Raw genomic sequence first — 14716 nt, 5'->3', positions numbered from 1 at the left:
GCAGAGTCTTGGGGGAGGGAGGGTTGGGGGAGGAAACAAAAAAAAAAATATATTAAAAAAACCCAAACCAGATCACAGAAGCATTCAGGTCAGAAAAAACCTCAGAAACTCATCTACTCTAGCTTCATGCTCAAACCAGATATCTACTGCTTTCCCCACATCCTGCCTTTGCTAAATCCATGCTGAGTATTTCCAATCTGCCTATTCTGCTTCACATGCCCAGAAATAGTTTCCAAGAGGACCAGCAGCCTTGCAATGACATCAGCCACCTTGCAATAAAGATTACAGCAGATTTGTATGACATCAGTTTCAAGGGGACTGAGATGCACAGAAATGTAACCATTACAAATAACAAAGAAGTTACAGATTTACAACAATTACAAGAATGACAAGAATTCTTCCACTGTAGAATTATGTGTGTCTCCAAAATTATTTTTCTTTTAATTATAATGCCTGCATTATATGCATAAGGTAACACGTGCACAGCAAATACATTTAGAACAAAATACTATACCATGTATTATTACTTTATGAACAAAAATATCCAGTTCTGCAGATTTAAAAAGTGAAACAGAAGTTTTGACTTAAAGGCTTTTTGAAAGACTTCCATGAGATCACACAGAAAACCAGTTTCGGCTGTTCTACACCACAGTACAATGAGAGCACTTTAGGAAAGCAATCTTGCATGCTCAATGTGTCAGTGTTTATTCTGAGGCTAAGAAAATGTTATGGTGTCTTAACTACAGACAATTTTTACAGCATGGTCTGAAATGGACTTAGGAGGAACTTGAGCATGTCTGCCTAGCATTATTAACTATTTTTATTACTATTGTGCCTTGATTACAAAATGACAGTATAGATGCAAGTCATTTGACCAAGTACAGATATCTATAAGTAAACTAGTTATTTAATCTTGTCTTTTAACAAACGGAAAAGATATCAGAGGAATTACACCTTAAAAAGTGATATAGTCTTCTGTTTCGAGGATGAAGCAAGTAATTTCTTACATATACACACAGTAGATGTCTAAAGCTTCACAAGATGATTTATTTTATTCATGACAAGCAACATGCATATATGAAAAAACAGGAATGCAAAGGAGTGGCAATATAGCTACTATTAATTACAATAGTAGTTAATAGTGACTACTACTATTACTATTCATCTTATGATAGTCAGTGAAAAGCCAAAAGAAATGTGATTACTTAGTTCAAGTGCAATTCATAGGATTATTAGGAGAAAAATATACAACAGGAAATACAGAGTGAAATTCAAGTGATGCTAATTAATTGAAAAGTCAGCTTTTCTTCATCAGTAGTTTAGCTATTCTAGTCATCTGTTTCATATTGCTATTTAATAGTGTATCCATTCTAAGGATAAAACTGAAATTGTTGACTTTACAGTGAAAAACTGTACAGTCAACTGTACTCCACTTGCACACTGCATGTCTTGCAAACAAGAAGCAGTGAAAATTTTTAAAAGCTGGTAACCAGAAATGTGTAGCACCCGAGCTCCACCTACAGGATGAAAAAAAAATGTAAAACCCGTATTCTTAACTACCAAACTAGAAGAGGAGTGTTTATTCTGAAGCCTTCAGTTAATCATCTCAAGCCACTGCCATTTTACAAACTTGACGTAATTCTGGTAAATTTGATTACTATTGCAATGATGGCAAACACTCCTTCTATTGGTATACATTCCTTCATGTAAATAGATGTTCTATACTGTGAAGTTTAGGTTTAAGCTTTCTAATAAAAAAAAAAACAGATCTGTGGAATTTCTCCAAAAACTTGCCAGAATGAGTGGAAAACTCTTTTTCCCAAGGTTTCCTACCTAATACAAAATCTGAAAGTGTCTCAAATTATTTTTATGACACACACAAAAGGTTCAAATGCATAATGAAATAACTAAAATTAACTTCACCATTTTAACATTCCAAGTACGATTACATATAGAAGTGATATTGGATCGCAGTACCATGAATTTAAGGAGGTGTCTATTGTTTCCATAGTTTTTCTCGGAAACAGATGTGCAAACTTCTAACTTCACAAATGTATTTGTATTAAAAGAAACAGGACTGATACAAATGAATACAGATTTGTAGAAAAAATCATGCATGTTAAAAGACAATCTGAAAAAATATTTTTAGAAGTTCTATTATTCTACTAGCACATTTAAGTATCTGACGAGATGAACAACTCTGATATGTTGGTAGACATTACCCTTCAAGTTGTATATGGTGGATCTAACTTTTTGTTTGGTATTTGCACTTCCCATATCTCTGCCTGCTCTGATCAACACACATTTGGACTACAGTGGGTGGTGAAGTCCCATGACAATACTACCAATCACCTCCAGTACACTTACAAAAGAGTCACTATTCCAGACAATGAAACTTAATAATGTTCATCTTACTTTATCTTACCAGACCTCAAAGTTAATAACACCTTATGTATAAAAAACAATACCATGCCTTTTTGATTTTCATGCCAGAGGATGCCAGACAATTATTTGGAAAACAGCAAGTAGAAACTGATGTTACCTGTGGTACCAAGCAGTGTCTCCCAAGGCTATGGCTCCCAACTGCTAAAAACCATCCACACGCAGAGCCAGCAACTTATAGAATACCTAAACAGATGTCTCTGAAAACATGATAAAATATCATGCAAACTTGGGCACAGCGTATCTAATTTCTAAGGGTACGCTCTAGCTTTTTTGTTTGCTTCATGTCACAAACTTGGTATTATACCTTAGGCAAGCTTGTTTCTAGCATCCAGCCCTGCAAAACTCAACAGTTAAACAGATTGGTGGACATATCACTGGACAGATAGGTAGGTAGTAAGTACGCACAAAGTCCAATGCCTTTCGCTATTCAAATATCTTATTTGGCTGCCATATACTTGACGGTACTTTTTCAGAAAAAGATTTTCTTGGAGAACTTTTAAATTTCTGAATCCTCACCTCCACTATGTAATGCTATCAAACACATCCGTATTTGTCCAATCTCCATGATGAAGAGCAGTTCATTGACTCTGTGAAGCTTATCTTTATTCTGTGTTGGGGAATGTTATGTGTAATATCACAAACATTATTATGGGCAGGATTAATCAATCACTGAAGGTAGATCACTGAAAATCAGGAATTACTTCTTTCTGCAGACAGAAAACTGCTTATGCACAATGCTTCTGCAAGATTTGAGACAGAAAAATACCTCATGTACTCTTGTCCCACATGCTGACATACAACCATTTTAATCAGCACAAGATAAACATTCATATAATTTACCACTGGGATCATGTATCAATCTCAGCTGTAGGACTAGTAACCAGATTTTGGGATCTAATTTATCCATCATCCTCCTTGATCTCAGTATAATTCCTGTGGACCAGCTGCCTACAGCAGAGATAGCACAGTGACCAATTTTCAAAGTAGCCACACAGAACAACTTGAAAGATGGCAGAAAGGAAAAACGGGGGATAGGATTTTAGGTGTCTTGTATACGTCCTCTGAAACAATACCTAGTTATATCTAGCACAGTCATGAAAACATGGCACTAAATTTTATGGCATGGCACTGCGATTTAAGTGCTCTTAGAGAGAAAGAAGAATGAAAGAGAAAGCCAATGCTCATGAAATAGAGTTTTATGCTTGTGTACATAACACTACGTGGCTCTACACAGAGATCAGATTTATGTACAGTGCCAAATGAAATGGATTAACATCAGTTTACAGATCCAACGACACCAATCTTGTTGACTACACAGAGTTTGCCAAAGCATGAAAGTTAGCTGCCTTGACTCTAACTAAAAGTAAAATCATATGACAGAAAAAACTAATGTCCATTTAAATTACCGATTTTGTTTACTATATCCTTTTACGTTACTGTGCTGGATTTTTGATGTCAAATGCTCTGGTTTATTTATCTCCATCTATTAAGTATATTGGGTCTTCTCTTCAGCAAACACAAAATTATGAGGAACTTTGGAAGTAAAATCAGGTAGGCCTCAAAAAGAACTGACTGAAACATACTCAAATTTCTTCAAATTACAAAGGCTTCTGTGTACTGTACCTGCTGTGCTTCTTAGGTTCAGATTAATACTGGAGAAGATGTAGAAAAGGACACTTAATTTCCTGCTTAAAACCCATTAATACTTTATTTTCTGGAGCTATTCAAACTTTTTAAAGTTTTCCTAGTAAGTCTGCTATCAGGTCCACTATACATCACCTGCATACATGACGAATGTTTTTACACAATTAAACATTATTAAGCAGAAACTCCCAAACCAGCTCTGTAAGAAAGACTAACAAGACACAAGGTTCCAAGAAGAAGAATTAACTCACTGAAAACTGAGTCTAACCAGTCAAAGGCTGGCACAGCCATATTACATGACTGGAACCCATGCTTTTATGTCTGTAAAGAGATGAGTACTGCTACAGAAAAAAAATAACTTGCTTAGAGCTAGTTTAAAACTTGAATACAGTGTTACACTACTAAACACAGACATACTCCAACCCTCTAAGAAGAGCTCTTAGATGGTATTTGAAAACTGAACTGCAGTGTTGGAAAACTGGTACACTGCAAGAATCACTACTGTGTTAAACCAGATTTTAACAGATGATTAGGAAGCCTTTCTGTAAGTCTCAGTGGTGGATGACCACCATGTATTATCACAGATAAAGAATCTACAAAACTCTATCCTCCAACTGCGTAGAAAGACAAAGTAAAGCATGATTAAATATATATAAATACTCATAATTTGTAACTCACAAGGAGAAATAAAACTCCCACACAAGGCATCAATAAGTGCTTAGTGTAAGAAGATGCAATTTAACTGTTTGGATGCAATTTAACTGGTTCAAACTGCCAACTGAGAAATGAGGAAGCAATAAGCAATTTCATCTTCCACAGCTGGAGGTGGGCAGAAGGAAATAATTTTAATGTAATACTAATCTATCAATGTAGTAACTGCAAAACTGGAATTGAGCAGAAAATCTAACTGTAAACAAGGAGGAAAAAACCTTCTTTCCTCTGAAGGGAAGAAAAAAAAAAAAAAAAAGAAAGAAAAAACCCCAAACAATCATGGTACTTACCTACGACTAGTTGTTTTCCTTTCTGTCTTAGTTTCTTCCTCTTGAAGTTGCTGTTTAGCATTTTCACTTGTATCAATTTTCAACTTCTTGGCAATGCGTTCTTTTATTTGAAATCTCTCATTGCTAGCAGCTTCACCTTCTACACTATCAGCATCTTCATCATGTTCTTCTTCCTCCTTTATTGATTTAAAATGATAAAACTTCTCCTTTAGCTTTTTTTTTTTTTTACAACAGAATGTTGAATATGGAAAGTTTTTCTTACAAAGGTAATCCCTTACAGAAAAAAAAAAAAAAGAAAACGACTTCATTTCAAAGCAAACTTTTCAAACAACTATCTCCTTATTTACTTCAGAGGGAACAAAAAATTCAAAACATGGTAATTAATATTTTTTCATACACAGATTACATCTTTTTTGTATGGCTTAAAAAAAATAAATCGGTCTATTCTAGTCTGCAGAAGACCTCACAGCAATGCAGTATTAGTCTCGTTATTGTTCATGAATCCAAAATTTGATCAAGGCAATACATTAAACAATCCCACTAAAAAACCCCAGAGCTTATTAAGAACATCCTGCCACAGGGCTACGCTATAGTCATGATGGAGTGGAAGAGGTCTGCCCAACAGTCTCTGTGAGGGTATTTACAAATACCACATAGATCAAACGAGGCTGTGAAACCTGTGGCATCAATCATCCCAACTTGTTGGAGATTTGGCTAGGGCTTAGGTAAGAGCATTTCACTGAGACACAAGGAGTTAAATATGAGAATTTCTAGAATAAAAACAGACAACTCTAGACATATTGCAATTGCGAAGTAGTAAGCTAATTAAAAATTACAGAAATCTGAGTAATAGGAAGGGGGGAGCAGTGCCCACGGATGGTATTTTAAAATAGGAGAGACAAAATGATTCCACTTGTCCAACTCAGCTGAATCCCCTACTTCCCAAACCTTCTATTCTCCTCACTCTGCAAAGGATTTCACCAGTTTTCTTCTAGAAAAATACTGACAAAATAGGATAGAACCTTCCTTCTCAACCCCTTCCCTCCTTCATCTGTACTCTTTTCTCCTGCCCAGTTTCCTCCTTCAGCTCCTCTTCTGCCTCATTGACTCCATTTGACCTTGTATCTTTTAGACACTAATTTTTCTGAAGTCTCATTACCAACTAATAGATTTAACACATTGCTACCCAGAGTGGGCTACATGACAACTCAGGAGGGAAACAGCTGTTCAGTTGAATGTTGATGTTGCCCTAGTGACACAGAAATGCAAAACTGCCTGCCTGGAAGTTGTACTAGTTTTTGCTGCTGTTGTTTGCTGGGTGGAGTTGCCTTATTCTTCTCTTTGCTCTGGAAATAAAAACGTAATGTGAGATTTTGTGTCAGAATGACTAATGGCTACTGTATGCAATATGATTTAGCCATTTGAGAAGATTATTGAATAGGGGGGAGAATATCAAGCTTTATCTATCCACAGTACTACATGAAACTTAATGTTCTGACAAATACAGAGAGGAAAACAAGGTATGCAGAAAGGGGAAGCTGAGGATTGTCACTGGTGGAAAAAAATAACTCAGTCTTTTGAACACATTTCATGTGTTTTCATTAATGACTTACGCACAAAAAGAGGTTCAACAGTAATGAGGTACTGTTAATACAAAGGATCCCACTCTCAAAGCATGAAATATATGACCTCGAGGACTGCAGTAAGAGAAACAGAATGATATTTAATAGCATGAACAGCAAGGTCAGGTGCTTAGGGAATAATAAAGAGAGTTTCTCTTACACGCTGGGGACTTGTTATGTGGGGAAGGCAGGGAGATCTGGAAGAATTATTTGCTCATAGTATGGCTATAAAACTACCAACATGTTGCAGCCATGTAAATGTGAAAGCGATGCTGTGGTGTGTTAACTGAAATAAACCCAAAGGAGATGGCAAAATGCTAGTATCACTTTACAAGGCTCAAGTAACTGCCTGAAATGCTAGACTCCAGCTAAAATCTTTCAATGAAACGAAATGTAAGGAGAGCATCTGCAGAAAAAAAAAAAAAAGCCTTCCTATTTCCTACTTCATAACATTATTATAACAGCATTCAGATTAATTAGGCTGAAAAGTAAGAATTTAAATAAATATACCTAACATGTCCCTGTTCTGTATTCACCAAATCCAGTTCACTTAACAAATGGCTATTCAAACACCTGAAGAATTATTAATTAAATACCATTCTCAGAATTTAAATACCATTCTCGAACTTTTAAATGCTCCTGCACAACATGAATTACAAAGAAGAGTCCAAGAACCTGAACTCATACTATGCTTTGTGGAAAAAAAAAAAAACAACAGGAAACAGAGTGGAAGCAGACTGTTTTCTTTTTTTTTCAGGCACAAGAATGGGATAGATTGTATCTTCCCTTCTCCAGAGCACCAACTAACTAACAGTGCAGTACCTGTGCATGGTGGATAGGTATGGAAAACAGTACTTTTCAGGATTCATTCTGGGGAATGGAAGATTATATTCCCAGTCAAATATTACATCATTGTCTCAACAGCAACTCAAAAGGGTACCCCCATGAACTATGGCTGGATGCAAAGATACTTCAGCTAACAACCCTACTCTGCACCATGTACAACAATCTCCTTGCAATTAAAATAGCCTCCATATTTGATTGATTGTTTCTGCTTGGCTATTCAGATTTCCTGTCTTTCAGAGGTGACTGTCTTCATCAATACAAAAGTGATAAATATTCACTGAACATTTGTTTCCTTGAAGAAATCCTTCCAACAGGTCCCTCATTTTTCATCACAGATTTCCCATCAGACATTGGAGTTACATCATGATTCATGACAAACTGACAAACTTAACCTTTTTTTTTTTTTAAGAGGCAATTTCAGGACTCTTAAATGATGGTTTGTCACTCTGTGGTACGTAACCTCCCATACACCTAATCTATAAATCAAAATATCTGGGTAGCCGTTTCCATAAAATGCAGTAGGTAGTACGCAGTAGTAACTCCACCATGCTGTGAATGTTTACGATGGCCACACCTTAGAGCTCTGAAAAGGACTCCAGCCTTTTGCTGGAAAACTAACTTGAGCTAGTTTTAAAAAACCTCTAAAGTAGCATTTGTTCCCCTAAGAAAATGTAATTCACACACACTAAAACCAAAGACTTATTTATAAAAAAAATGTTACTTACCTCACTTATGTCCTTTTCTTCACTTGCTGCTTCACTAAAAGAAGGAAAATAATCATAACTACTTTGAAGTACCAGAAGAGATTTAAAATATTGTTTAAAAAAACAGTTCTACAGTTCTTATTTGTTTGGTTAGCTACCTGAAATTTCAGTCAACCCAGTCATTCAGCTCACCCTCATATTCACTCTAAAAGTATCAATTAATAGAATTTTCTATCATTTGACTGTCATAATCCTTTCTAATTAGAAATGTTTAAAAACACAGGATAAAATCAGACTTTAATACAATGGAAAAATTCTAGCTATATTTTGAGCTATCCAGATATCCAGACAAAACACTAATGTATAAAGTTAAAAAAAAAAAACAAAGCTCACTTAAGAGTGATGGTTTTGATACTACATATCAAACAATTTCTGGCATTTCATTGCAAATAGTCTAGATTTCAGAAAGCCTTCTTCATATAGGCACGTTCAACATGTAATATAATTAAGCTTAACATCAACATTTTCATGTTATACAGCTACAGTTTACTGTATTAAAAAAGGAACTTATTTGAATATACTAAGGCTAGCATATCCACTGATAATTGCCACAAACTAATAATAAAGACCCTTGAAGGTTTTTCCATCCCACAAATTAATAAAAGCTACATTAAAGAAAAAAATAAAGGAATAATAAAGGAGTTCCCAAAGTCAAGGCTTTCCCATGCGCTCTAAACTATCAGTAAGTAATCAAGATCATCAAAGAAACCATAAATTTGTTGGAATCAACAACATTGATTTCCTTTAAAAAATGAATCCAGAAAACCCTCTGTGGAAGTATTTAATAGAATACTATAATTAAAAAAAAAAATAAAAAAAATAAAAAAAAAAAAAAAAACAAAACAAAACCAAAACAACTACAAAAACAACCCACATTTATAAGTATTAAAGAAAATATTTAGAATACATCCAGGTCTAGTTCTGATGTCAGCCCTGAACAAGTATAAGCCACAGTAGGAGGTAAAATGACCTACCTGGGATTTGTGACATGTCTATAAAGGGAACGGCCTCACCAATCTCTTGGAGTGTTCTGAAGGGGCTACATGTGATTGTAGATGATCTTTCCAATATATTTGGACTCCCACAGAATCTCTAACCAAAGGTTTTTAAGGAAACTAAGTAGTCGTGGAGTGATGGGGAAGTCTATGCATGAATAAATAGATGGTTAAAAGACAGGAAACAAAAGTTAGAAGCAAACAATCACTTCTTGGAATGGAGGAAGATGTTGGTGCTCAAGCTGTTCAGTGAGCTCAATAACAAAGCAGTCAAACAGTCTGGTCAGAGTTTTTTGAAAATACTAAGTTATTCAGGATAGTAAACCCAAGAGCAGATTGAAGAATTGTAGAAGGACCTGAATGATGAGACAATAAAATGATAGATGAACTCTGAAGAAGTAAGGCTATGCACATGAAGAAAAGGAGTCCACGTACAGAACAAAGAGCTCTCAGCTGAACATCACTAATAATGATGTGTTCCTCAGGGGCCTGTACTGGGACCAGTACTGTTTACTATCTTCACTGATGACACAGACAGTGGGATTGAATGCACTCTCAGCAAGTCTGCAGGTGACAACAAGCCAAGTGGTGCAGCTGACACACCTGAGGGATGGGATGCCATCCAGAGGGACCTGGACAAGATCAAGAAATGGGCCCATGTGAACCTCACAAAATTCAAGAAGGGCAAGTGGAAGGTCCTGCACCGGGGTCAGGGAAATAGGTAACAATCAATACAGGTTAGTGGATTAAGGGATTAAGAGCAGTCATGTGGAGAAGGATTTGGGAGTACTGGTGGATGAAAAACTGGACATGACCCAGCAACATACACTCACAACCCAGAAAGCCAATCGTATCCTGCGCTGCATCAAGAGAAGTGTGGCCAACAGGTCAAGGGAGGTGGTTCTGCCCTTCTGCTCTGGTGAGACCCCACCTGGAGTATTGCACCCAGCTCTTGGGGCCCCCAACATAAGAAGGACATGGACCTGCTGGAGTGGGTCAAAGGAGGGCCACAAAAATAATCTGGGGGATGAAACACCTCTCCTATGAAGAAAGGCTGAGAGAGTTGAGGTTGTTCAGCCTGGAGAAGGCCCTGGGAAGACCTTATTGCTGCCTTTCAGTATTTAAAGGGAGCTTATAAGAAAGATGGGGACAGAGTTTTTAGTAGGTCCTGTAGCAATAGGACAAGGGGTAATGGTTTTAAACTAAATGAGGGTAGAGTCAGACTAGATATAAGGAAGAAATTTCTTATGGTGAGGGTGGTGAAACACTGGAACAGGTTTCCCAGAGAGGTCCCATCCCTCGAAACATTGAAGGCCAGGCTGGACAGGGTGTTGAGCAACCTGATTTAGTTGAAGATGTCCCTGCTCATTGCAGGGGGGGGGTTAGACTAGATTACCTTTAAAGGTCCCTTCCAAACCAAACTATTCTGTTTTGATGATATGCAAATTCTTGGAGCTGATATATTTTCATGGAATTGTCTCAGCTCAATACTCAACAGTGGTTAAAAAAGGGAACTAGAACTTAAGTATTAAAAAGAAACAGAGAAGAAAACAGAGACCGTCTTTATACAAACATATAGATTTATGTTTCACCTCATTTTTAATATATTGCTTAGATTTCTAAAAAAAAGGTATCTCAGAACAGAACCAGGGTTGGAAAGAGCAACAAGAATAACCACAGATACAGAACAACTTCTGTGTGAAGAGAAGTTGATCAGGCTTTAAAAGTTTAGGCTAGAAAAGAGATGGCCTAAAAAGGGATTGTGGTAAAGAGAGGTATAAAGAGACTGACTGCTCACTGTCTCTCTCCCAGCACAAGAGTTAAAATTTATCAAATTACATCAGTAACAGAGAGGTTCACAACAAAAAGGGAAGGTACTTCTTCCTGCAGCAGACAGGAGGGTGTCAATATAAAGAGTATTATAAGAGACTTAATAAGTACTTTGAAGAGAGGTCTATTAAGGATTACCAAATAGATGAACCACATCAAATTCTGACAGTCCCCTGAGCTGAAAGTAGATGGAGGCTGGGAGACTACTCAGGTAAACATTATCCTTGACCTGTATTTATTCTTTGTTGGGGGCCCACTGATGGCCAATGCTGGTGACAGCACAGTGGGTCAGAGGAACACTTGGTCTGATCCAGCATTGCTACTCCTAATTTATTAAAGAGTAACAGATAAACAATGAATATACATGATGCTAATCAGGTCTAAAATCCTGAAAGTAAATCTGTTCTGAAAATTGGAAATCACATATTAACCTTTTGACAGCCGGAACTGAGCTTAGATGTGGATCATCCTTCAGTAGATCATGACTACTTTTACTTTTTCCCTTCATGCTCTGTTAAAAGAAAAAAAAAAAAGAGGTATTAGAAGTTTCAGTGTTTGAGAGAATAGATGGTGAAAAGGATAATGGTAAGAAAAAGATAACCTGCTTCTTGTTAGCTTTAGCCTAACCAGTAAGCATAAACGCTTTTAATAGCGGAGAACAGAGAAGGTGTTCCAGAAAGAGAAGCAAACTTAATCCATGGATTTAAAATGTGTTTTGCAATAGCAATGCAGTTAATTTTAAAGGGAGGGGGAAAAAAATGTTTAATCATCACAATCATTACACATCATAAAAGATACATGGTCTAGCACATACATACTTGAAAGAATGAAGAGGTAAGAACTTGACTTTTCAATAATGACATATAGTAACTCAAAGAACTACCATGTACAAAGCAGTACTTATCAAGTGATAGAACACTAATTAGACCCCTAGGGAAAAAAAAAAAAGAAATTATCAACCTGCAGTACCTCATGCAGGAATCATCTACTGAAGCAGTCAAATAAATCTAATACCACGTAAGATCTACAGGAAGAAAGACTGCAGTAAGAAAGCATTTCCCATGCTTATCCAAAAAGTACATTTAAATTTCAGAATGAAACCAGACTTAATATCTCTGTTACAGAAACAGTCTGTATTGTAATCTGAATGTCTGCATTTCAACCACATCCTATCATCCTTTCAGGAAGACAGTAGTTGTGTGGATAATAAAATCTTACTCATTTAAACATAACTTCAATTTTTTTTTTTATTATGTAGAAAAAAAGAGACTAACACATGCAGCAACATGAAAAATTACTTCCTTTAACATGTAATTTGTGTCTGTGTTCAGGAGCGAGATGAAACATAAGACAAGTGCTTATCACCTTTGTAAACTGCTCCAAACCAATACAATGAAATGAGTAGTTTGGACACTGAAAACTTCAGTTTAAACACTAATCAACAACCAGTGGGGGACCCACTGTCAGGCACCTGACTGCACTGATAGTTTTAGTGGTCTTGAAGAGTTTTACCTGGGCTCCTCTGTCCATGAGTTTTCATTTACTCCTTATAAAATTTTAGCCTCAGCCTCACTGTACTAAAAATTAACAGAAAACGTTTCCTTTTCCCAGATCTGTTAGAGGATTTCTCAGTCACCTGCAGACTTTCCTCTCAACCTCAGTCTTTAAAAGTACACCCTTATGTTGAAGCAAGCAAGACCTACTGTATCTAGCAACCAAAAGAAGTTCACAGAAGGATTCTGAATTTGTAGATGTCAAAGAATCCTTTTATTAACTTTGACCCTCAATTTTTCTTATCAAAAACAGAGAATGAAAGTTGGTGCTAAAGTTCACATACTTCAACTTAATCAAGATTAAGATAATGTCCACAGCTATAGAGATACTGATATCACAAACAAGCAATGAGTTTTGAAAAAAATGTTTGATTGTAAAGAATTAATAGAAATTCTTCATAAACAGTTGATTTGGTTATTTTCTCATATGTAGCTGGTTCAGAATTTAGTCACAACAAATGAGAGGATGAGATTTTAAGACTGAGTTGAAGACAACATGACCATACTGAAACCAGGCTTGTCAAAAAAAGAGGTGTTTTATTTAGATCATTTTAAACTGAAAACCAATTATTTGGCATGAAAGGGAAGAACATCAAAGCAACAGAGTTAAATGAAATATTAAAACCCAGACATATACCAAGTTGAAACAAAAAAGAAAAATAGTTAAAACTACTGTTGTGATAAACCTCTACCATCATCCTGACTAATACCATCTCACTGTAATATTGTCCATCATTATTCACTGTTGTCTTTTTTATTTTAACTAAATACTGAGGACTGAGGACCATTTTTTCACTTATGTGGTACAGGACTTGGCACCAGGCAGTCTGATCACTAACTGAAGCAAGTAGGTACCTAAACTGTACAAATAAATAAGAAAGCCAAGGGAAATAATTTGGTCAGCAGTAGAAATGAGAATGCCACTTAAACAAGGTTAGTCTAAAGATTAACAAGTTGTCAAAGTCAGGTAATGAAATGTTAGATCAAAGACAATTCACAATAGTGCAGTATTTAATTATGATAATGCACTATTTTCTCCTTAATACCCTCACTTCATTTTGTACACAGATTGCATGTATGTGAGAAAATGGAGTTAAGAACGCACTGGCAATGAACAAGTTGATCTATTTCATATAAGTATTTTACCATCAAATCACACTCTTACAATTAAGAAGGTGAAGAAGAATAAAGTATCTGTCACCTCCATGAATTTTAAACAGCAGACATAGATCCACACTATAAAGTATGAAACTTTATGGCTATGGAAATGTAAAAATATCATGCAGTAACTGAAGGCACCTTCAAAGTTAGGAAAGTTAAAGACATGGTTTTTTCAACATGTTAAAATAGTAGAATCATAAAAACTGAAGTAATTATTGCATTATTATTCAAAACTCAAGCAGAACAACAAGATGAAGAACTTTAAAGCTTTTTAAGAATTTTAAAGCTTTTCACAGACATGCAAAAAAAGTAATTTTAAGTTGAAAAGAAAAATGGGGATGTTTTGGTACAGCACCTGACTAACTCTACTGACTTCCTCCTCTTCTTCTTCAGCTTCTTCCCCAAAGGAAAGCAGGTTAAAATTTCTTTAGGAGAGAAAACACGTTTTCCAGTAAAACTTTAAATACTGTCTTATTAACATTCCATAAACTTTAAACATATTACTTTCATATGGTGTATGATTAAAAAAAAAAATTCTTCCACTATATGTAAATTTCAAACAACTATAACATGTTATTTTTCAATAAACCATTAATATTTAGAAAAGTATGTTCTATTCTGTTCCTGAGGCAAAACAATCAGGATAGCTAAGCATCACTTTAAAAAGGTAAGATTTAATTTAAGAAATTCTGCCTTGCCTAACTTTCACAGACTCTTAAAAGCTGACATCTCTGAAAACAGAGCAGTTACTATTTTTTTCCATTTTTTTTTCCCAACAGAGCAACATTCAAGTACCAAACACAAACTTTACAGAGCATGATGTCTCAGAAAGGCATCAAATGCATACACATTCAC

General features: G+C 35.8%; 1 protein-coding gene across 1 annotated transcript in view; it reads right to left on the bottom strand.

The window, feature by feature from the left end:
- The window catches only part of CWC27 (CWC27 spliceosome associated cyclophilin), a 116891-nt gene that overhangs the window by 95524 nt on the left and 6651 nt on the right, over positions 1–14716 (bottom strand). Inside the window, exons 7-10 of the mRNA XM_033009153.2 lie at positions 14217–14286; positions 11579–11658; positions 8284–8317; positions 5091–5266 (exon numbers count right to left, since the gene is read on the bottom strand). Of these exons, the coding sequence (XP_032865044.1) occupies positions 5091–5266; positions 8284–8317; positions 11579–11658; positions 14217–14286 (360 nt within the window). The remainder of the gene's footprint in view (positions 1–5090; positions 5267–8283; positions 8318–11578; positions 11659–14216; positions 14287–14716) is intronic.

Source organism: Tyto alba, unplaced genomic scaffold (genome assembly GCF_018691265.1).
Source record: "Tyto alba isolate M040663 unplaced genomic scaffold, T.alba_DEE_v4.0 Super-Scaffold_42, whole genome shotgun sequence".
In the NCBI taxonomy this organism is placed as follows: domain Eukaryota; kingdom Metazoa; phylum Chordata; class Aves; order Strigiformes; family Tytonidae; genus Tyto; species Tyto alba.
This window is presented reverse-complemented; position numbering and strand designations above follow the sequence as displayed.